Consider the following 23032-nt stretch of genomic DNA (forward strand, 5'->3'; position numbering starts at 1 on the left):
AGAATTTGTCGAGGGATCAAATACATTAATAATGACTGCATTGCCAAAGATGCTGCAAACGAATTTTTGAACGCTATGTGCCGTCAAGACAAATACAATATGTATTTTTTCACACAAGAATACACTTGTATGTCCCAGAAAGTGTGCTCGAAATAATTTATACCAATGCTTCCATGTTTTATGTATATTTAATATGTAAACAAAACATCACACGAACTTTAGAACTATATCAGTTTGAAACCAGCAAAGCAGTGCATGCCGTTGATATGAAAAATGTAAAGGCCATGAAATGAACTAGTTTAGGACAAATATTTTAATGAAACCTTGTTAACCTCCCTGCCTTCCTCTCATTTGCATCTCTCTCTCTCTCTCTCTGTCATTCAAGAGCTTTGTTTACATTTTTGTATATATGCAATGACCAGGGAAAAATCTCAATGACACTGTCCTTTGTTAGAATGTATTGCACAGGAGCAGCTGTCATCAGTCATGTATTGTGAGCAATTGCACCAAAATTATAGTCGCAACATAGAGCACATATAAAAAGCAGGAGTTCTGCAAAATATGCGAGAGCGAGTGAAATGAAAGTGAGCCAACGCGAATATATTACTAACAGCGTACTTTATTTAGGAGTAGTATCCATGAGCATTTAGACATTTGTCTCGCTGACTAACGAGTCGTGTGATTTTCGTCTGATAAAACTCCTTGGGTTGCTGCTTCAAAAAGTCTGTAACTGACTCCTTCACGTCATCGTCCGACACGAATCTGGTTTCCTTGAGGTGTTTTTTTTTTAATGCACCAAAATGTGGAAGCCGGAAGGCGACAGGTCTGGACTGTATGGCAGATGTTGCAGCGTTTCCCACTTGAACTTTGCCAGTTTTGAGTTAACCACATAAGCGACGTAAAGACAGGCATTGTCGTGGAGTAAGATGACCCTATTCGTCAATTTTCCACGTTGTTTGTTCTTGATTGGGACATGCAGCCAATCCGACGTTTTACAATATCAGAAACGCTTGATAGTCTCACCAGGTCTAGCAAATTCGATCAATCATGGCCACTGACAAGCGAAAAAAGAAAGTCAACAACACCTTTCCAGCGGAAATGACGTCCTTTGCTTTCCTTGGGGGTGGTGAATTCAGATATTTCCACTGTAAGCTTTGCCGTCGTGTTTCAGGCTTGTAGTAGTGGCACAATGATTTGTCCCTGGTCACAATTACAGACAAAAAGTCGTCACCCTCATTGTGATACCGGATTAGATGAGTCAAGGAAGCCCCGAACCTCTCCGTCTTCTGGTGGTGGTTCAAAATCTTAGGCATCCATTGAGCACATAAGAGCCGATAACCGAGGTGTTCACGAATTATGGTGTGACTCGAACCATGACTGATGTTCACACGCCCTGCCAATTCATAGACGCTTATCCTCCGTTCTTGTCTAATGAGGTTTTGCAATTGTGTTGGGGTGATTGCACGGTGGCTTTGGCCCAGTCTTGGATCATCTTTGCAACATTCACGCCCTTTGAACCGTTTTCTCCAACATTTCACATAGGCCAATGAAATGCAACGTTCAACGTACACGACAGCCATATGGCGACTAATTTCTTTTTGGGAAACATCTTAAGCTGTCAAAAACCTCACGACACCACACTGTTAAACTTTTGGAGTGTCCATTATGCCATGTAACCAAGTTCAACCAGTGTACGAGAGCATTAAAGAACCTTTATCCTCACAACTGCGTGTCACTTTTGTAAATGAAAGATGACTCTGTGCCACGCACATGCCTCGCAGATAATGAACTGAACCATTATTGCGCGTAGTGGGTTGGCTCACTTTCATTTGACTCGCCCTCGTGCATTAGAAATACAGAGGTACAATGGAATATACAAATGAGAAGATACCGCTTGATAAAGGGAAAAAAAAGTGTTACTAAAAACAAAGTTCACTGCAGGAATAATCAAAACCTTGCAGCAAGATATTGAAATATACGTAAATCTACTTATGTAAGAAAAAGTCACTGCATATATTGCGTCAAACAAGGCAAATAAACATCTTACGCAACAACAGATTCAGAGATCACAGCCCTCCCCTCCCTCCCCTCCCTCCACACACCCTGATGTATTGTGCTCAACAAGAGGCGGCGCACTTCCTCCCCGCTTTTCCCCTCTGCGCACAGAAGACTGCGCCACCATCGTCAACTCACCCATGCCACCCCCACCCCCTTATGCTTTCACTCGCACACACAGCATGCTGCGCGCAGTCACGATGTTATCGCCTGTGGCCTTTACATGGAACATGAGGGCGACGACAATGGCAGGAATGCGCCTGGAGTGTCCATATAATTGCTATCGCAATAATATAGTAAGAGCATCCGGCAACTGAAGCATCCCGTGGCCCATTACTTTCTGTAAAAGAAGAAGTAACAAATTTGAACTTTCACCACGCGACAATTTGCTGCGCCGCAGCAATGTTCTTTTTCTTTTGTGGGGCGGAAGCACGAAAAAAAACAAGAACGCAAGGAAAGCATGTTGGCCATAATCGAATGCCTACTTTTGGCACCTAATGTGGTTACCAAAGGAATATTGAAGAAAACGTGTGACGCTTGGTCCACAGAGAACCATAGGCATACTGCTCGGCATTCTACACTGGTGAGAAAAAATTTTCCTGAGAGGTTGCGCTCAAGCGAACGTGTTGCAATCCGTCGAGTCCCCGCAGTGATGGCGGCGAGTGATGATGCATTGTTTCTTTTTCTCGTCTGCTAGCCAGAAAGCATCCAAAACTATGCTAGGCGAAAATCCACTCGGCCAGAGAAAAACGAACGCGCATCGAAGTGCACCACGTGGTGGTCAGGGCAACACAAGAGAAACGCATTCGCTCTGGCTGGTTTTGGCAGCCTGCGGGTAGCGAGAACAAAGAGGCTGAATGTGTCCTTGCGAATAAAAGCAAAAGTAGAAAAATAAATAAGAGCGTAGTTACCTTTGGTGGCTGTAGCGTCTTCACATGGATGCTTTGGCGCAGGTGAAAAAAAAATGTTGATATTCTTTTCTGTGACATAACGGCACAAATGAACCACCACAATGCTTCATCTCATCGGACCTCGCTGCGTGCTTTGTCAACTTGTCTGACAGTGTGTTGATTTGGCTTGTTGCATTGTATGATCCGATGTACGACTTTAGAAAAGTAAATGCACCTTTGGCATCAAATGTTTGTAACAACATTAAACCCACAAAGTTCTAGAGTAGGAAATCTAAAGCACGACTTTGGAAGTGTCAGTGCACTTTTCGCATCAAAAGTTTACGAGAGCTTTATACCCATAAAGTTTCAGAATTGAAATCCATGTGCTTCATAGATTCTGCGGCCTTCGCGAGGTGCCACGACGAGCCCACCCGCCATCGAAACGCCCTTGAAACTTCGTGCTCGGATGGGGCTCCTAGCGTTACGATGCGACTCCCGGTGCATGGGCGTTGCTGCGAAATCCAGCCTGATTTCGCAATGTTCGTGCTGATACATCTTTTCAAGTGTGAAAAGGACATTATAGACAAAATTCAGCATGATTTCCAGTGCCGGGGGTTGTTTTGGTCGGCGGTGCATGGACAGCACGAAAAAATTTCGGTGGGGAGGGGGGGGGGGCTGAAGCCCCATAAGCCCCCCACCCTGGCTACACCCCTGGTGGTGCAGTTGGACCACCTCTGCATGTACCAATTTCATAGCTACACCTTGCGTCAATTGTGACTCAAGCAAAAAAATGCGACCCTTGATTCAGACGCAAACAGCTCCTCATCAATCTCTATACTGGCCAATGCTAGCTAGCCAAGCTATGCAACATAGCTGAGACAAGCTAAAGGCATCACACAGCTCTAGTTGCACCCACTGTAATAAATACCGTCAGTACCATGCTCACGATTGGGAGTTATTACATTAGCGGTATTGTTACAATACTAGCAGGAGTTACAAATGTAGTAAATTTGGAGTTACAAATAGCAGGAGTTACAAATGGCCACTTTTTCAACACACTTCTTTAAAGGGACACTAAAGGGAAACAATAAATCAGTTTAGACTAATAAAGCATTGTTTGAGAAACCTGCAGGCAGTCATTTCAAGAAAATAGTTTGAATATTAGATGAGAAAATGAAGGTCCAAGTATCAGTATTTGAATTTCGCGCCTAAACGCCAGTGCCGGTACGTCAGCGTGACGTCAGGGATTCCAAAGTTTGTTTTCGCATTTGGGCCGCGTTGGCTGAATAAAGGTTCCCGAAACTTGGCATGTTTAATATTTGGTTCCTTTAGAACACAATGTAGTCAATCTGTACCGCTATATATAATTAGTAGGCCCTAGAAGATGCCATCAAAATCCAAGACGTCACAGCCCCCAGGTGCGGGAACTCAAGTAGGCGTCGCCACCCGCATTTCGTTCTTGCGCTTTTTCTGGCTTACCAAACGTCTTATCGTTGTAAGAGTGGTGTTTTTGGTGTTGTAGAACGGTGATTTACTGATGAAGAAGAAATCACTTTTCACTTTAGTGTCCCTTTAAAAACAAATATGAATTTAAAAGGATAGTCTACTTATTTTTAAAGGAGCTATATTGTGGCACAATCGAAAGCTTATCATCCAATGTATCCATGCCCGCAGCAATTTCACAGGGGAAGGTAAAAAAACTTGAACAGAGCTTTCAGATATACGAGATCCACTGGTATAAGTGTTGGCAACACTGATAACTTAGAACAATAGTGACAATGCACACTAAAATTTAGCTTCAAACGAGTGCAACTTTGGCAGGCACAGAAGCAAGATTTTTTAACTTGCAATTAAAATATCTCCCCTGTAGTTGCATGCACAAATATATATCAAAGGCACAAAAAGCCCACCACAGAAATAATTTCTGATGAAGAACAGTGTACAGCAAAAGCTCGTTAATTCGACACATGTTAATGAGGAAATTCGGATAATTCGGACAGCTCTATTGGTCCTGGCCAAAATGCATGTTAGTCTATGGGATCAAACCTTCGTTAATTCGTCAGAATTCGGCCCCGCACCGTTTAATTAGGAAAAAATTGGAGGACGCTTAAGCTTCGCCTTCAAGAGTGGGACGCGACAGTGTTCCCGTCGACCCGCCAAGGGGTATAAGACAATGCGCTACGGCACAGCGATCACTTACGATGCGCCCCGCATCGGACTTAGCGCCCACCTATCACGCGGTGAGCGTCGAGCAACGCAGCGTTCGGCGCGGCAACGAAACGTGCGCCTGAGCGAACGGAACGAACCAAAGAACTCGGTGTCTTGGAGGGGAAACGATCTACGCCAGCCAAACGTCGTGATCGGCACGGGCAGAGAGATAGATAGTAATCTAAACCGGGAGCACGGCGAAGCGTCGTCAGGGGAGAGGGAGTCCCGCGACGCGCCTGGCAGCGGTCCCAATGCGCGCGCGGCGCGCCTCCTGTCGGGGCAGCGCCGTACATTGAGAGGAGGGGGTCTTCTGTGTTTGCCGCAAGATGGCTCTGCGTGTGCGGAAAGCGCAGAAGAAATGCAGCGGAAACGCACTTCGCAACTCGTGTAATTGTGACTTCTGTACGTTACATGTTCATAATTACCGATATACACCGCAGTATAACTTGCCACGGCTCGTTTCGAAGGCAACACCGCATTCACTAGAGGCGCGTTTGCACCGCTTGGAAGCATCGAACTCGTGGCTGAGTGGTAGCGTCTCCGTCTCACACTCCGGAGACCCTGGTTCGATTCCCACCGGGCCAATCTTGGAAGTTGCTTTTTATTTATGAAGCGCCTGCCGTGATTCATCGCTCACGGTCAACGCCGCAAACGCCGACACCCGACGCCGACGACACCGGATTTTCTGCGACACGAGCTCCTTAACGCTATCGCGTTAAAATACTGACAGCTGCCGCGACACGAAAGTGTGGTAAAGCAGCGCTGGCACCACTGGAGTGAAGCCAAAACCTGAGAGGCATCGCCATCACCATCCATTAGTGGGGGCGATCGCAGCGTCACCGAACGTCGGTGTCTTCTTTCTTCACTCCACTGTGCCTTTGACGCCATTTTCCCTTGTGTTGTCGAGTCGGCATCATCTCTTCTTGCGGAGTTTCTTTTTTTTGTTGTGACCATGTTTTGCATGCCACCACGATCGTGCTGGCAACGATGGCAATGCCAGCAAAGCGGCAGAAGTATGCAGCCAAGAACTTGGCGAAAAAAGGTGGAAATTTTGTAGGCTTTGAAGAATGGCGAATCGCGACAGCACGCTATGACCAAGTACAACGTGAAGCGGAGCAGGTTGGGAACGTTTGTGAAAAATGAACAACAGATTCTTAAAACCTTCGAAAGCAAGAAGTTTCATGCATCAAGAAAGAGGTTGCGAACCGCAGCTCATCCCCAGCTCGCAGAAGCTTTGCTCCAGTGGGTTACTGACCGTCGCAACGCGCATCTGCCTTTGAGCGGACCTCTCATAATGCACATGGCGAGAGGTACGCTGCAATGATGAACACTGAATCGTTTAGAGCTTCAGAAGGGTGGTTGGATAGACACGAACTCGTCTTCAGAAGTGTGTGCGGTGAAAAGGCCTGCGTTGACGAAAGCGTGACCACCCAGTGGAAAAATGTGAGCTGCTTGAGCACATCGCTGCATATGAACCAAGTGACGTGTTCAATGCAGACGAAATTGCTCTATTTTTCAGAGCTCTGCCCGGCAAGACTGTGACTTTAAAAGGGGACCCGTGCATTGGTGGCAAGAAATGCAAGCAAAGGATAACTGCGCTTCTTGCTGCCAATGTGACTGGCACGGAGCACTTGCCACTTGTCATCGGGAAGACACATAAGCCACATTGTCTTAAAAACATCAAAAGCCTTCCTGTCGAGTACAGAGCGAACAGGAAGGCTAGGATGACCTCGGACATTTTTAGAGGCTGGCTGCAGCAGTTAGACTGGCACTTCACGTCTAAGGACCGCAAGATAATTATGGCTGTTGACAACTACAGTGCACATAACTGTACAGTTGAACTGAAGAGTGTCAAGGTAGTTTTTTTGCTGCCCAACACTACATGTGGCCTTCAGCCGATGGACCAGGGTATCATTCACTACGTGAAGTAGAAGTACCGAAAGCACCTGCTACAGCGAATGATCTTATGCTCAGAAGTTGGAAAGCTGTATGAAGTGGACTTACTCGGCCCAGTGCACAGCATCGCCCACTTGTGGAAAAATATACCACCACAAGTCATCGCCAACTGTTTTCGGCACAGCCATATTGTGAGGCCCGAGCATGCGGCAGTAGCCGACGAGGTGTCGGCCGAGTCCACCATTGATGACTGCCCGACCTTCGATGCTGTCCTTCCCACAGATGTAGTCGCAATTATCAATTGCGACTACATCGCAATTGATAATTGTGTCGCAATGACTGGTCTCCTGACTGATGAAGAAATTAGTAATGATGTCATGGGCACCCGGGAAGACCATGATTCAGATGAAGAGTGATGCGAGGAGGTGCAGCCACAACCTCATCGCGCCTCACGAGAGGTCACGGAGGCGCTTTTGATATTGGAGGACGTTTGCCTGAGCACTTCCGACAGTTTGCGGACTGTTGGCCACTTGGAATTGTGATGTCAGCTGGAATCCGCGCAAAAAAGCAGACAACTATTGCAAAATACATACTTCAGTAAATAAAGGTATGCTGCTCCAACTTGATTTTATTATCGTTTTTCCTGTTCATTCATTAATTCGGATAATTCTGACATTTTTTCCGGTCCCGTAAGATCCGAATGAACAAGCTTTTACTGTACTTCATTAATAAAATGTTCCAGAATAATCACATACCTTTCTTGAGCAGAGCATCCATTTTAACAGGCAATGGGGGCTCGACTGTCTGAGTCTGTGAAGGTTCAATTGTGGCTGCCGCAGAGCCATCATCATCAAACTTGACCCAGGAGCTCTTGGGGGCATCACTTGGCTGCGAGGACTCTCTTGCAGGTGCATGCGGTGCCGCCTGAGCATCACCCTCAGGCGTTATCTCAGACTTCAAATCTGTGTTTTCAGACATAACAGGTCCTTCTGAAAGATAAGATAGCAAGAACTCAGAAACCAATTTCATCAAAAATGTTATAGCTTAGAACCAAAAGAATTGATTCTCCAACCATTCATCAAAAAACAAAGAATACAAACAATAAGTACAATGCAAAAGCCATAAGACTTCTCAAATGGTTGCAAAAAGCAGTGGTAGCCTAGATAAAAGCAACATAAAATAATGCACACCCACAGACTGAATTGAATGTTGCCCGGAGTGACAAGTCAAGAAAGAGGAAGAGAAAGAGATGATAGGAACAAAGGCAGACAAGAAAGAAGACATTGGAAATAGGAAGAAGCGAAGGGAAGATGCATGGATGGACGTGGCAGCAGGGGCGCAGCGTTCTGGAAGAAGACAGCCGAAGAATGCTACTCTGGATCCTGCCCCAGTACCTTGGTAATCCAACTATGTTCCGCCCAAGTACCAGGCTTGGCAAGCAGGTGAGTGCCAGCTGAATTATGCGCGAAGGCTGGATGTAGCCAGTCCCCGCCCTGTCTATTGACCTAAGCTGGGCCAGTGCGCGCCAGGAGCACCACCCAGCACAAGTCCCGCTCTGCCAGGGCACAACAGCCACCAAGCGACAGTGCCTTTGCCACCTCAGTCGGGGCAACGTTGACACCGAACATCAGCAACAGACTACAGACTGGGTTGCTACGACATCTGTGACGGACATACCGGTACTGCAAGCACCACGACCCTAGTGTGTAAACAACCACCCCGCAGACATTGATAAAATGCGGTAGTGTGAACACAGAACTTAGTTAGAGAGGACGCATTCCATGTGAAAAAAGTGTTACAACGTAACTTCATTTTAACTCCATATAGAGAAGCCCTGCAGGCTAGCACTGGATTTTTGCCGATAGAGCTGATACATGGAAGAGCGGTGAGAGCACCATTAATGGTTTTGCGGGAAATTGGGCCAACCCAGAATTGAAAGAAGAGCAAAAGTCCTCGTATGTCTATCTATTGAAATTGAGAGATAAGCTGGAAGAAACATGTTGCATTGCCCGAGCGAGTCTCACTGAATGTTACACCGAAGCCCAGGCATCATACAAGAAATATCACAAAAAAAGCCAAAAGAGAGTTCTTCAGGTTGGAGAAAAGGCACCGGGCCTGTTTTCAAATGACACCAACAAGCTCACAATGAGTTGGAAAGGGCCATTCGATGTGAAGAGAGCAAGCGATTTAGACTATGAATTAGAAATCGGAGAAAAGAGAAAAGTATTTCACATCAACATGCTGAAAAGACGCAAAGTGAGACACCAAGAGCATGCAGAGGAGGTCGTGGGAATGGTCATCACAGAGTCGGAGGCTGAAAGCCCATACAAAGCAGAAATACCAATGTACAGCAGCAATAAAACAATGAGTTGAGAGAAGGTGGTGATAAACCCGGCTTTAAACGAGGTGGAAAGAAAAGAAGTGAGGACAGTGCTAAAAAAATTCGATGAGATATTCTTGGATCTCCCAGGCAAGACGGCAGTGCTGAAGTGTAGCATTCGATAAACGACAAGCCAGTCAACGTGAAGCAGTATCCTCTGCCATTGGCAGTGCAAATAGACATAGATAACGAAATTGGGAAGATGTTAGAATTGGGATTGATCAAGCATTCCACGTTGGCATAAAATTCGCCTCTGGTGGTGGTAAAGAGGTTTTGTTTGATGGGTCTAATGGAGCACATGTCGATTTTCGCCGGATGACTCAAAGCCAATACCAGGAGTAGATGCGGTATTTGCAGAGGTTGTGAGGAGAAAGTATTTTTCTAAGCTGGACTAGACTAAAAGGTACTGGCAAATACTCCTTGACAAGGCGTCAAAAGAAAAAATTGACTGACCATCCCGGCCCTGCGAAAGTGGATGTCCAGCAAATCTGTTGAAACCCACTACTACAACAGCTGAGGGGGATGTGCAATGCTTTATTGTGTTAGAGTAATGGTAGTAATGGAAGTAAAGGTAATTTTGACAGCATGCCGCTACTGGTCATATTGCAGTTTCTTTTTCCTTTTGCTGCTCTTCGTATTCACGCTGCTGCAACTACAATGAAATCAGCTGCTAGGCTGGTTCTTTTATATATGAAAGGTTAGTGACTTCATTCTCCACGTTGCAAGCTGCCATAGCTGCAGCAGCTTGTGCAATAATAATCTTTACCAGGAAACGTACGTGGAGAGCACTACATGCTTCACATTGTTATCAGGAGGCCTTATCATCAATTATATGGTTCAGATGCTTGTTTTGTACTTGTTCTTTAGTGAAACAAATGCTGTTCTGTATGTCGTGTACCTAATTCCAAAGAATGTATGCCTTTTCAATTCACTTTGCTGAGTCCTTGAAGCCTAGTCCAACTCTGCCACGGGTCGGCCCGGCATTGCACTACCTTCGGGATCGGCCCGCATTTTTGCCCACAGACATGGACATGAAAAATGCCAACTAACGAGAGGTTAACAGCTTTGCTGTAAAACGGCCTTTTCATTTGTGCGAGGTTATTTCAATTCAGGGTTATGCCATATGGACTCGAGACTGTTTCGCAGACTTTTACTAAGCTAATACAAATAGTACTTCAGGGACTACACGATGTGGAGCACTATATAAATGATCTCCTAGTATCGACGGATACTTGGCAGGAGCACTTTGAAATGTTACAGGAGGTGTTATGTTACGGTGAAGCCAAACAAATGCCTAAGTGGGTTCCATGCAATTACATTCCTTGGTCACACACTGGGCATGGGCCAAGTTGCGGCCCATGCAGACACCGTGGAGAAGACACAATGTGGGCCAGAGCATTGAATTAGGAGCAGTTGAGGTCCTTCTTGGGCCTTACAGGCTACTAGAGAGAGTTTATCCCTCAGTAGGCAGAGACAGTCAGTCCCCTTACCGATCTCATGAAAAAGAACGCTCTGAATTTATTACCCTGGTTAGAATGCCATCAACATGCATTTGAACGACTGAAGACATGTATGGCTGAACCCCTGCAGTTCTGTTGGCACCAGATCTCAGCAAAAAGTTTGTTCTACAAGACATGCATCAGAAAGGTGTGTAGAGCCTGTGCTGTTGTAGGAAGCTGATGGTATATTGCACCCTGTCCTGTATGCAAGCCAGAAGTTAAATGACTGTGAAAGAAACTATGCTACAATAGAGAAGAAATGTTATGCCTTAGTGTGGGTGGTAAAATGATTTCATATTTTTTTGTATCAGACTTATTCTGTTGTGCAAACTGACCATCAGCCACTAGAGTAACGAACCATGTAAAGTACAACCACGCCATAGTTATGTGCTGGAGCCTAGCACTACAAGAGTATAACTTCTCTGTACAGTATATTAAAGGACAAGACAACGTTGGTTGCGATTTTATGAGTAGTGATGTTTTAGGCAACCAAAAAGTGGCACTCGCAGGATACAACAATGCCTTGTGAATGGTGCTGTTGTTGACATTGACGCACTGTTCCAACTCGGCGAGAATTTATGTGATGTGCAGGTTGATGTAGTGCAAGTGAAGTGTAGTGCCCGTGTAAACTGAAGAAATGAGGAAGGGCGAGTGAAGTGTGAACTGTGAAGTGAAGCTGTGAACAACCAAATTTCCACACAGGCAATGCATGCATCCAGGAAAGAGTAAGTACACTTTGCCTTTACTGCAACATACTGCTTAACTGCCTGCTGTGTGCCTCGACTGTGAGCTACTTAAGCTGTTCATTTCAAAGCTCTGCGGTCAATAAAATTTTACCATTAGTATTGTACATTATAATTTGAGTTTAGCATTTGCGGTTTTATTTTTAGGATGTACTTTTGCTTTTTTTCCAGGGTTTATGTGAAGATAAAAGTGTGTGCGTACGTGTGTGCATGATTATATTTTATGTATAAAACTATGTAACAGTAAGTGAGGATTTTTGTGGCACAGCAACCACCATGGCTATATGCACCAAGGCCGTATTCATTACTACCGTAACACAACAGAACACTAATCAGGGATATAAAGCTGACAGCGCAACTCGCATACAATCAGCTAGCATGCATGCATACTAGCATGCATGCAATCAGCTTGTAGCAACTATTCATAGCTGCAGATAGAAGGTTGCAAATGTCAAATAATTATGTGGTTTGTACAGGAACATATTCTCAACTTAATACCCGTGCCACGCGGGTACAGAAAATGGCATTCAGTAGTTAAGGCCTTAAGTTCCTGAATGACATTTTTTTTCGGCGGAGCTGCCACACGTCCAAATTTAAGGACATTTGACCTGGTGATGTCGATGACAGTCTTCTGAAGTGAGCAATGTTAGGGTATGAATTAAAAAATTAATATGCATTTACAAGTTTAAACTGTTATAATAAACAGTGAAATATAAAACTGAGCATACTATGCATGGTTAGCTTGAGTTTCTTGCTGTCTTTTAGAATCGACCATAGCAACTGTGGCCAAAGTATGTCAAATCCGAAGCCCAGCAACAATATGGCACCTGCCGCAGCGAGACCGTCGCAATGCTGGCCTGAGGACGTTCGTTTTGGCATGTGGAATCAGTAAGCACAAAGACTGCATGTGAACGGCTTGCACGCGACGAAAGACTACCGTGTGACAAATACAACCCATCCCCAAGTGACTTTCATTTGCTTCACAGGTTGCCAACCTCTTGCACAGCTTTGCTAGCTGTCTTGCAAAAGTGTCTTCAGCTGTCGGTGTCATGTTGCGGCTGCGCGGTATTCTTCCTTTGAAAATTAGGCTATTGCTATACAACTCATTAGTTCTTTCTCTTTTGCAATATTGTTGTACCGTTTGGGGCACTACGGGTGTCACAAATTTATCCAAGCTTCACCTTCTTCAAAAAAGAGCTGTAAGATGTATTGCTGGTGTTCCTTATTGTTCCCCCACATATGACTTGTTTTTAAAGTATGAAATCCTGCCAATCTATAGTTTATACAATTATAGACTTTTAATGATCTATAAATGCTCTTCACATAGTGATGAACATTACATTAGTTATCTGGCAAAACTTGAGAAAAACACGCATATCCTGCAGACTAGACATAAAGAAATTTGGTTAGTGCCGACGCCTAGGGCATATTATACAGAGCAGTCTCTTTCTTATACTGTCCCAGTATTATTAAATAAATTAAACAAAGAATTGTTTGACCCCTTTCAGCATTCGAGTGATGTTATTAAGCGATTTTTTCTTAGCAAGATTACGTAATGTTGCACTCAGTTTAAACCTATACCTGTTATTCTTCTTCTTTTTTTTTTTTTTCGTTTCCCTATGAGCACTTATTTGTTTTTCTAATACCTATGTTTGTGCTGCGATTCATAGCGCTGTTTTTACAAAGTGTTTTGTTATTTTGTTTCAGTGTTTATTTGGAAAATTGAAAATCTCTGTCTGTACTGTACTGCCAAGTTGATAAAGGGGGCAGGACCTCTGTCAAGCTTACGAGCTTTTAGTCCTGTCTCCTTCTCTGTACAAGAGAAAAATAAAGACTGAATTGAATTGAATTGAATTGAAACAATCCTTGTTTTCTCAAAGACTGTTTAATATAAATGAAAAGGTTTCTTCTCGTAAAACTGCCGATTGTACTTCAAAGTTATACATAAATGTTTTCTAACAGGTTTAAACGTTTCAAACACTTTACTTACACTGCGAAATGCGTACTCTCGACACCGTGGCTTGCAAAGCTACGAGGTTGAGAGTACGCATTTTACAGTACAGTACGCAGCTGCAGTGAGAAAAATGAGTCACTGCATATAGTGACTCATACTGCACCTCGAACACTCTCTTCACACATATCTGACTCGCCATTCAGAGAGGTCCCTGAGCGAGGCGCTCAGCATGAAGAACCTAGGCAAATATACTGCACATCCCAACACACTCCTCCCTCCACATGACCCTAACCCTTCTTTGCCCACAGACTCTCCGAGGATGGACTGTCAAGGACAACACACGCTCTATTTGTTGCATAACATGCAAAACTTCCAGCTAAGCACCAATATAAGCAGCAGCACAGTACTTGGGCACCACTTTTCCAGATGCTGCCTCAAACCATTATCGCCAGTATAACAGACATGTTATATGCACAAGTGAATGAAACAGGAAAATAAAATTAGCTGAAACAAGAATGATGGAAGAATTACAAACTAATGAGGCAAAAAAATCGAGGCCACAACCAAAGACTTCCAATCTAAGTGCCTTTCACAATAAAGTTTCAAAGTTGGCTCTCAAATAGTTCACTTCTCTGACTACATGAGCTGAGTACAGAAAAACAAAGGCGAAGATGGCTACTGCAAAATCTGAGCGATTATCTGTATTAATCTTAACAAGATAAATTCTTTCAGATAGCAGAAATGTACGTTATTCGTGATTACCCTATGAGATATAACAACTCTATTCTTGAATACTGACAACTAACAATTTCTAACATTTTCAACTAACAATTAACATTTTTGCATGCATTCAACAATTATCATACGATATGTATGTATAAACTCCACCCTGAAAAAATCTTTCCAAGATTCACTTCTACTATGCATGTCCGTATGTTGGAACAGTACCTCACAGTACTATCACTAGTTTTGGTAAAAGTGACTTTAGAGGTGCATTCTCTAACCTGCCTTGCATATATGGCACTGACCTCACATTACTGTTATTCCATCTTTTATGACATCTTGCATTTTTAATTTCATTGTTCTTGTTTTTTTGCCTATGCACAAACATGTGCGTACCCCTTACCTCACTCACAATCTTGAAGGCAAAAATACAGGAGAGAAAAAATTTTTTCACCTAGTTTCTAATGTAGTGTGTCGTTTTGTCAGAATTATTATTCCAGTTTTTTTAGGTTATGCATTCTCATCATTCATGCAGTAATTAGCACAAACAAATGCACTTTTTCTTCAAGATAATGAAACTTGGCCACATGACTCACTAGGCTCCAAACCAAGTTTGTCAAAGATAACAATGTGTATTATGAGAACAGACTACCAATGCTGCACAATTTGAAAAAAAAAAAGGAAAGGAAAGAATTGTTAGTATAAGTGTACACTAATAGAGCCTGCAACGAAACAAAAATGGGGGGGGGGCATTTAATGTGCTTTGTTAAGACATGCGTAAAAAAAAAGACGGAATAACTGAAGCATAACTTACTATTTCTACTCAGTTTAATTTCTCACTTTTTTTTTACAATATTTCAACACATGTGATCATAACATTACACACAGACAAATACGGCTTCATTATGCTGCTCGTTGCAACTGATTCACAGACTAATGTAACAGAGAAAGATGCACTCAAGGCTCTTTGTTTTTTGCACATTCTACACAGACAAACAGAGTTTAGCGCTGGAACTGTACAAACATGAATGCTCAGAGGGATCACAGGGGGCAAGAGATACGGTACCCTCATGAACTATTTTAAAAAAACTTTTTTAAGACGGGTGTCGCACGGCGCATTTCTGATCGCTATCAAGCCCGATCCGGATCGAATTCCTCGGTCGTGATTAGCTCCTTTGCGCAAGCTGCGCGAGGGAGCCAATCGCAGTTGTGAATTTCGATCCGGATCGGGCTTGATCGCGATCAAAAGTGGTCATGTGACACCGGTAACAAATGTATGCTCGCAAATTACCTGTGGATGACACTGGTGGTTGTACAGTGCTCGAGCAGCATTATGCCCAGACAACGGCGTTTAGTGTTCTGTGGTAATTTATCACCAGACATTTACCTGCTAACTTTTCCTTCGCGGGCTTGTGAGAGAATAATGATTGCCCTGCCATTCAGACACAAGACAGCCTCAGCGCGCGAAGTTTCAGCGATTTAGTGCCCCACTAAACGTGATAACAAGACCTCAAATTTTGCGATCGGTACCGCGACGTGGCCCCGTTAACTTTTTGGATAACCCCGCTAAATGTCACGAAAACATCAGGGCTGTCTTGCCTAAACATTACCAAGAACATTAAATACGTAAGCTTTGGTAACACACAGGACGACAACAGTAGCATGACATGTAGAAAAATAAAAGAACAACAGTTTCCTCGAACTTGACGCTGGTAAAGAAATCAAAACATTATCACATGCAACACTTCGCACCCGACCGGCAGCTACCAGGATACGGGATTTTCAGCGTAATGTAAATTGAGCCACATTTTTAGACGCAGCTAAGGCGAAGCATGAAGTGACACGCATATAAACAGCACGAAGACCCACAAGTACCCGCACAGGTTCTGCTATTTACGTAAACAATCCACGAACATTAGCGGCTTTGTCATAGCAGATAAACTTCCGTCAGATATCAATGCTTTAGCAGGTGGTACTCATGCCAAATGTCAGGTTTAATCACTACTTCGCTATACGTAAAACAATCAAGAACGCATGAAACGTAGAATGCGAAGATCCTCACCTAGTTACATGAAACAGGTAAAGACCATCCCTCAAGCGGGTGCAACTTCGACTGGAACGGAATACCTATGGATTATACCTAGGTATGCGCCCCTGCAACGTTGTGCGTAACCACCTTCACGTAACCTAGTACACAATACACAGTGTATCAGTACCGTAGAAGCGGGCACACAGGTAGCAGGCCGTAACACCCGTAGCCGTAGTGGCTGTATGTTGCCCGTAGCGTATTTCCAACAGCTTCAAGGTAGAAGAGAAACTGGTACGAAAGTAAAGCAGCGGAAGTGGCGGAAGCGCATGGAACTTCTCAGGATATTCGATAGATGGCGTAGCTCGTGCAGCTAGGGCCATAGCGTTTAGTAACTCTATGACTAGGGCGCAGCTCTAGTGTACTCTAGACGTGCTCTAGACATCGCGCAGCACTAGCATAGGAGTTCCTAGAACATACTGTATGGGCTAACGTTGGTATGGGCTAGCCCGAGCTTCTACGACGCGACTGTACCCTTCTAGTTCGTCTATGGCTTGGAGTAGCATTTTCAAATGCGTACTCCTTTCTTATCGGAATGTCCAACAACTCACTTTGTGACTTCTGCGGGTGCAATGAAACAATCGCGCACCTTCTTTGTGAGTGCTCTTGCTTCAACCCGCAAAGAGCAGACCTCTCAGCCACCCTAGACAAACTGGACAAGCACCCACTGACAGAAAACAAGATCCTTGGATACTGGCCTACGCGAACATCAGCGCGATCGGCTATGAATTGTGACTTCACTGTGTGACGCACGATTGTACGGTGACACTGCATATCACTAGGAACGCCTTTAAGGGCTGCGTGACAGTGCCCACAGAAACAGTTCGAGTGTAGGTGCGTGTGTGTGTAGTTTTTTTTAAAATCCTTCTCTCTCTCACCTATCGCATCCCTTGCCCCTCCCCCAGTACAGGGTAGCCAACCGGAGATGATCTCTGGTTAACCTCCCTGTCTTTCCTTTGCCTTTCTCTCTCTTTCTCTATAGTGTCCATCATAGAGTTTCACACAACTATATATATGAAATTCTATGGTGCCCATGGCCCAGCTTCTCGCTACAAACGCTAGCGCCCTCTTTGTTGGTAGATTTGCAGTGTGTATATAGATTGCTTTAAAATTTAGGCCAACGAAGCCAGATAAAGCGTAATAAAAAAAAAACGCAAGGACTTGTGAAGTCATAAGCACCAATATTGAACAAATTTATACGTTACCCACCCCAATTGACAAGGCATTGACGTCATTGAAAAGCAAGCATGGCAGCGTCTGAAAGGTAAGGTAGGCACGTGCGTTGTGTTTTTGTTAGGTAGCGGCGAATTTGGTGGCGGTCGTGGCAGCCGATGCTGGGCAGCCTCATGGGTGACGCTAAACGTGCTGGCCTGCTTCGCAGAACGTGCCTGCAGTGCGGTAAGCCATCGAAGTATTGCTGCCCAAAATGTTCAGCCCGCTCGTGTTCCTTGCCTTGTGTGAAGCAGCACAAAAAGATCGGCGAGTGCGATGGAATCCGCGACAAAACGGCTTACATCCCATTGGACGGGTTCACAGACTTGGATCTCCTTAGCGGTACGTGATAAAATTGCTGCCATAGAAAAATAGTGTTCTTGGCTTTCATTGCCAAGTCTAGCTCATTAACATCACGGAATTACAAACTGCGCAGTTGTGCCGGTTACTTTGCGAAATTGCCTCCTCTCTGTACATCAACGCGATTTTCTTTTTGCCCTGCAGAAAATACGTTTTCCCATATGAAACATACATTCCATCCGTGGGATATCTGCTGAGTGATGTACGCATCTGCCGTTATGCTAGATTATGCTCATAAACTGAAGGTAGCAAGTTTTGTTTCGCACAATAATCACTAACGTTTTTGCGGTTTATTTTCTTTGATGCTGTGCGTGCTGTGAAATCAAGAAAGTATCCAGTGCACAGCGTTCATGACGATGATTGAGATGGACTTTTTTTGCATTTTATCCCTCGTGAAACGTTCATTTGTAAGCTTAGCATGGCCGCATTTTTCATTCTATCGTGAGAAAATTTTCTGTAGTAGCACGATTTAACAGATTAAGAAGCAGTTGGTATTACCGTAGAAATATGTACAATTGAAAGTTGAAAAAAAAAAAAGCCGCAATTTCTTGGTCACACACTGCACATTTTCCTCGCAATACGAAAATTGTGTGCGAGCTCATACTTCCTTGAAGTGGTTCCATGCTACTGTGCAAATGACTGCAGTAGGATGGAAACGAAGAAAATTGGTATATAAATGTAACAGACAAAGAAGAGACGGAAGATGCAGACAGGCCAGTCATTTGTGATGTGCAAGTGCGACCTGCTGATGTTGAATTATGCACTTATAATTAAAAGTAATTGTAATCAGTTTACTCTTGTCATTTTCTCAGCAGGTATAGTTGAGTGCTGTGTAACACAAGGCTATCAATGCAATCTTGAAATGATTCGTCTGCGTAGACAGGGTTTTCGGAAGTACTTGATGAGTGGGAAGGCTGGTGTAGTGGCTCAGAATTGCAATGTCTGGCCAACGTGTACAGGGGAAATTATCTTGCTGATTCGGATAGCTACTGCATCCTTCCCACCTCTAACTTCTGGCGCTACTGAGTGTACATTCATTTATGCAGTTGCAGCAGCATGCACCTGTCATAATCTGCACTAATGTATATTGACAGTTCTCATGAGCCGGTGGCATCAGAAATTTTCGTGTTAATGAGATGTAGAGCATCTAATGTACTCTGTGCTAGCAGTACAATCTCATTAGTACCTGCTTTGAAAGCAGTGTAGGGCATTTATTTCCTGTTGATCTAAATTGTCTGGTTCAAGTAACATGGATTGCATGTCAGTCACATACAAATCACCGTCTTTTGTGAACTGTTTTCTGGTTCAGATTACCGGTTTCTTGAAGAATCTGCCAGAATCGTTGATAGTGTATGCAGAACCAAGCCAGCATTGGGTGTGTATCCGCAACAGAAGAGCCTGCCTGGAGTGAGTCATGCATTACGTTAGCCCATTAGTATGTGTTGCATGGGAATATTTTTACACATGCTTTGTGAATGAATACTTCAATGAATATTTCATGAATCTTGCTGCTTTTTAAAACTTTTTGTAACATTGGAGCAGTGGATTCTAGCAACAACAGCCAAACGCAGTTGTGTTGATTTGGGAGACTTTTGTGACGAGCATTGATCATGATCTATTGATGATATGAACTAGATGTGGCTTATGTGCCTTTCATCATCTGAAGGCAACCATGTGCTTTATAAAGCAACTGCATATGCCTGTAAGGTTAGTGGTACTCTCGGAGCTCTTGCCATGGTTTTGCTAAACTATCTTGTCTGTGCAGGATCATGCTTTATTGAGCATTGCTTTGGTGACTGCACAAATTGACATTTGCAGCACTTGTATTGTGCAGTGATAACGGTGTATATGTGTTCACTTGCAAGACATAAGCAGTGTTCTGTCTAGGGTCAGATCTACTCGGCTTAGATTTCTGACCTGTCCCATGCCTTTATAAAGGAGGAGGCTTGATTTCAGATGTCTTTGAAATTTGATAGATGCACATGACCATAATTACTCTTGTGCAGTGAGAAGTTGGAGCTATTGCATCAAAAGCAGGTGGATCATTCCTGAGTGAGGCCACATTTAATTTTGCTTTAAGGTCCTTTGCTCTTTGTTGCAACTATGACAGGGTGAGAAAGGATGACATGACTCGAGAGATGGATGGTTGATGTTGCACACATACGGTGTGGAAAGTATACAAGGCATAGGGATTTGTGTGAAGGAGGATTACAACTCCTATAGCAGAACAGAGCATCGGCCAAGTTAGTGGAGGTTTATTAAAAAAAAACAAGTCAACACCACACAAATGAGAAAAAGGAAGGCAACGGAATGATTTACCCAGTGCTTTCTTTGTCGTTTGTGTTATGCTGGAACCTAAATGCTTCTACAATCTTGGCAGAAAAAAAGCATTGGAATAGGAGTAGCCGTCAAGTTATTGACACACGTTCAAGATGCCCTTAAACACTTTTCAAACACAGTAAGAAAAAATTGCCAATCCATACAAGATGCTCCTGTGAACATGTGTGCCAAATATTATTGCACTGTATGCAGTGAAGAATTTGCAATCTCATGTTGAAAACGGCAAAAAATAACTTGCTGCCGCTCGCACAATGTTGTCACGCAGTGCCATCGCAAGCAGCTGGGTCTACCAACAGCTATTGGCTGATTTTGTGATAGGGGATAGGGATAGGGAGTTATCTGTAATACATAATTGCTAATTTTTAGTTAAATAAGTCAAATGTGTATATGTCTGCAATCTCTAAAAGACACAAAAATAATTTGATCTTTGCCTTGCCTGCCTACACACAACAATTGCATGTAGCTGTGTCTGCTGTGCGGGGTCTCCAAGATGGCAGCAATGTGCTGTGTAGCATAGTCTACTGTGGCTGCCAAAGGGTGCGCAAGGACCCCTTTCAGGAGGGCTTGGCCCCTTTGGCTTCACCCCTGTGTAGCTTTCAGTGCACTAGTGGAGATGAGAAGAAAGAGAAAGCTGCATGTCGATGCTATAACTCCACTTATACTTGAATGATAGAAAAATTCTTGCGGCATGAGGTGTGTGAGATGGCATCCTTTAATAATGAGGCCATTGTATTATTAGTTAGAAAAGTGTTTCAGGGCCCCTTATAAGAGATAGTTGTGTGTGTTATGACAAGAGTGTTAAAATGACACTGTGCAAGTGCAAGTTGGAGCAAACTGCTGTGGTGGGCAGAGTAATCATCTGAGAAGATGGGAACAGTCACTTTGGAGGCAATAGGGAAGGCATAAAAATGAGGTACGTACAGGATATAGCTATGCTACAGATAGGAGAAGGAAAAATTGGTATTCAACTTCTTAGTTACTTTTGGCACTGCGTTTAAAGTGAAACTTTGCCATTTTCTTCGTCTATTCCACTGCTGCTGCTGCTGTTGCTGTCTGGCGCACAGTGTTGAAGGGTGGTTCAGAATGTGTGTATACATAACAGGAGCATTGCAGAGAGGAAAGGCAATGTGAGAAACTCATTTGGACCTTTTCACTGTGTCGAATGTGCACAATAGAGAGTTTTAGAATTGGGGGCGCAAGGCTCCGGGCCCCCAAGCCGCGTTGCGTCGGTTGCTCTTGGGTCTAGGTGAGCAGCAGAGTTTGAGGATTGGGTCGAGCGCAGACAGCGTTGGGTTAAGTGTTCGGGGCGCCGCAGTGTGGAAAATAGAAAGGTGATTGAAAGAAAGAAAAAAAATGATCCTCTTTTGTTACAAGTGAAAACAAACAGAATGCATTTTGGAGCAAAAAGAACGAACAATAAAATGTAAGAAAGTGTGTTAGTACCAGTTAGCATTACGAATTAAGTGTGCGATTCTTAGCCAAGCAAAGCCAATCGAAGCCAAGTGCTCTTAGTTGGTGTTTTCTTGTGACGCGCTGCGAAAAAACTGCGAGTTCACCCGTGTGAAATCGCAAAAATCGGTCGAAGTAAATAAAGTTTGCTCTGCGACCATCTGCTGTACGCCATCGCTGTCACCCGCGAGGGCGGCCCAAGACGGCTTGGGGGCCCACGCTAGTTTTCGATTCTTGGGTCTTGGGTTAACGCGAACGCAAGAACCCAAGACTGGCTTGGGTTCTGCGCATGCGCACTTGTCGGTGCAATTTTCTTGGGTCCCCAAGCCACTTGGGCCCCCAATTCTAAAGCTCTCTAATGCCCTCGGGAGCTCCTTGCGCGTCGCCACATTAGCCTCTTGACAGCTGGTAATTGCCCACGACTCCCCGAGAAAGCATTATAGAAATTGCAGTGCTTACATTTCCACTAACGTGCAAGTCCTGAGGGAAGCTAGATAGAATGGTAGAGAGGAGGCAGAGAATAGGCAGAACCGATGCAGTTGTGAAACGAGTGAATAACAGCATTGCCACTCATCGCTCGCAGTTCCCATACAAGGGGGTTGGGGTTAGAGAAAAGCTCACGTGAGGACATATAAGTTCAAGGCATGGTACGGTACATTTCTGCTATTTCCAAATAATAAACACCATGCAAATTTGTCAAGCAGACAACTTATACAGAGTGTGCTGAAAGAGAGCTGTATTAAAGCACACCGTAGGGTCTAGGCGACACTACGGAAGCGTTTACACATAAAATTAACACTTCTGTGCCTGCTGTGGTGGCTTTGCGGCTATAGCATTGCTCCAAGTCACAGGTGTAATCTCGACCATGGCAGTTGCATTTCGACGGAGGCGAAATAAACACTTCTGCACTTAGATTTAGGGACACATTAAAGAACACCACGGTGCCAAATATAATCAGGAGTCTGCCATTACAGCATGCCTCATAATCCGATTGTGGTTTTGGCATGTACAGCCCGTAATTAAATTAAAGTTTTCTGCCATGATGTGATGTGCCATGTGAGGCAATGAATAAATGCAACCCTCTCAGAAGTTATGAAGTACAGTATGGCACAAAACTATGCCTTGAGCAAACACCTCCTGCTGTGTGTTCTGTGTTCTACGCAGCCAAACAGCAGTGATGCACGCAAGGTAACATTTAACATCAACTCACTACTGTCGTGTTAGATTAAACATTGAA

At 44.0% G+C, this 23032-nt stretch overlaps 2 protein-coding genes across 8 annotated transcripts in view; one reads left to right on the top strand and one right to left on the bottom strand.

Annotated features, from left to right (window-relative positions):
- Window positions 1–16724, bottom strand: part of LOC139060757 (transmembrane protein 268) — a 109568-nt gene extending 92844 nt beyond the window's left edge. For 3 of the 5 annotated variants that reach the window (XR_011515024.1, XR_011515023.1, XM_070539860.1), the window contains exons 1-2: window positions 16411–16669; window positions 7805–8038 (exon numbers count right to left, since the gene is read on the bottom strand). Coding sequence is in view for 3 of the 5 variants with exons in the window: in XM_070539860.1 (XP_070395961.1) it covers window positions 7805–8027 (223 nt within the window). In the remaining 2 variants the exon portion in view is untranslated. Of the gene's footprint in view, window positions 1–7804; window positions 8039–16410 lie in introns of all 5 variants that reach the window. The other 2 variants (XM_070539879.1, XM_070539871.1) reach the window with 2 other exon arrangements.
- An 819-nt stretch (window positions 16725–17543) lies between these two features.
- The window catches only part of LOC139054785 (box C/D snoRNA protein 1), a 75566-nt gene continuing 70077 nt past the window's right edge, over window positions 17544–23032 (top strand). For 2 of the 3 annotated variants that reach the window (XM_070532402.1, XM_070532416.1), the window contains exons 1-2: window positions 17705–17988; window positions 19316–19413. In XM_070532402.1, the coding sequence (XP_070388503.1) occupies window positions 17766–17988; window positions 19316–19413 (321 nt within the window). In that variant the 5' untranslated portion in view covers window positions 17705–17765. The other variant, XM_070532409.1, reaches the window with a different exon arrangement.

The sequence above is a fragment of the Dermacentor albipictus genome, chromosome 1 (assembly GCF_038994185.2).
Source record: "Dermacentor albipictus isolate Rhodes 1998 colony chromosome 1, USDA_Dalb.pri_finalv2, whole genome shotgun sequence".
NCBI lineage: Eukaryota > Metazoa > Arthropoda > Arachnida > Ixodida > Ixodidae > Dermacentor > Dermacentor albipictus.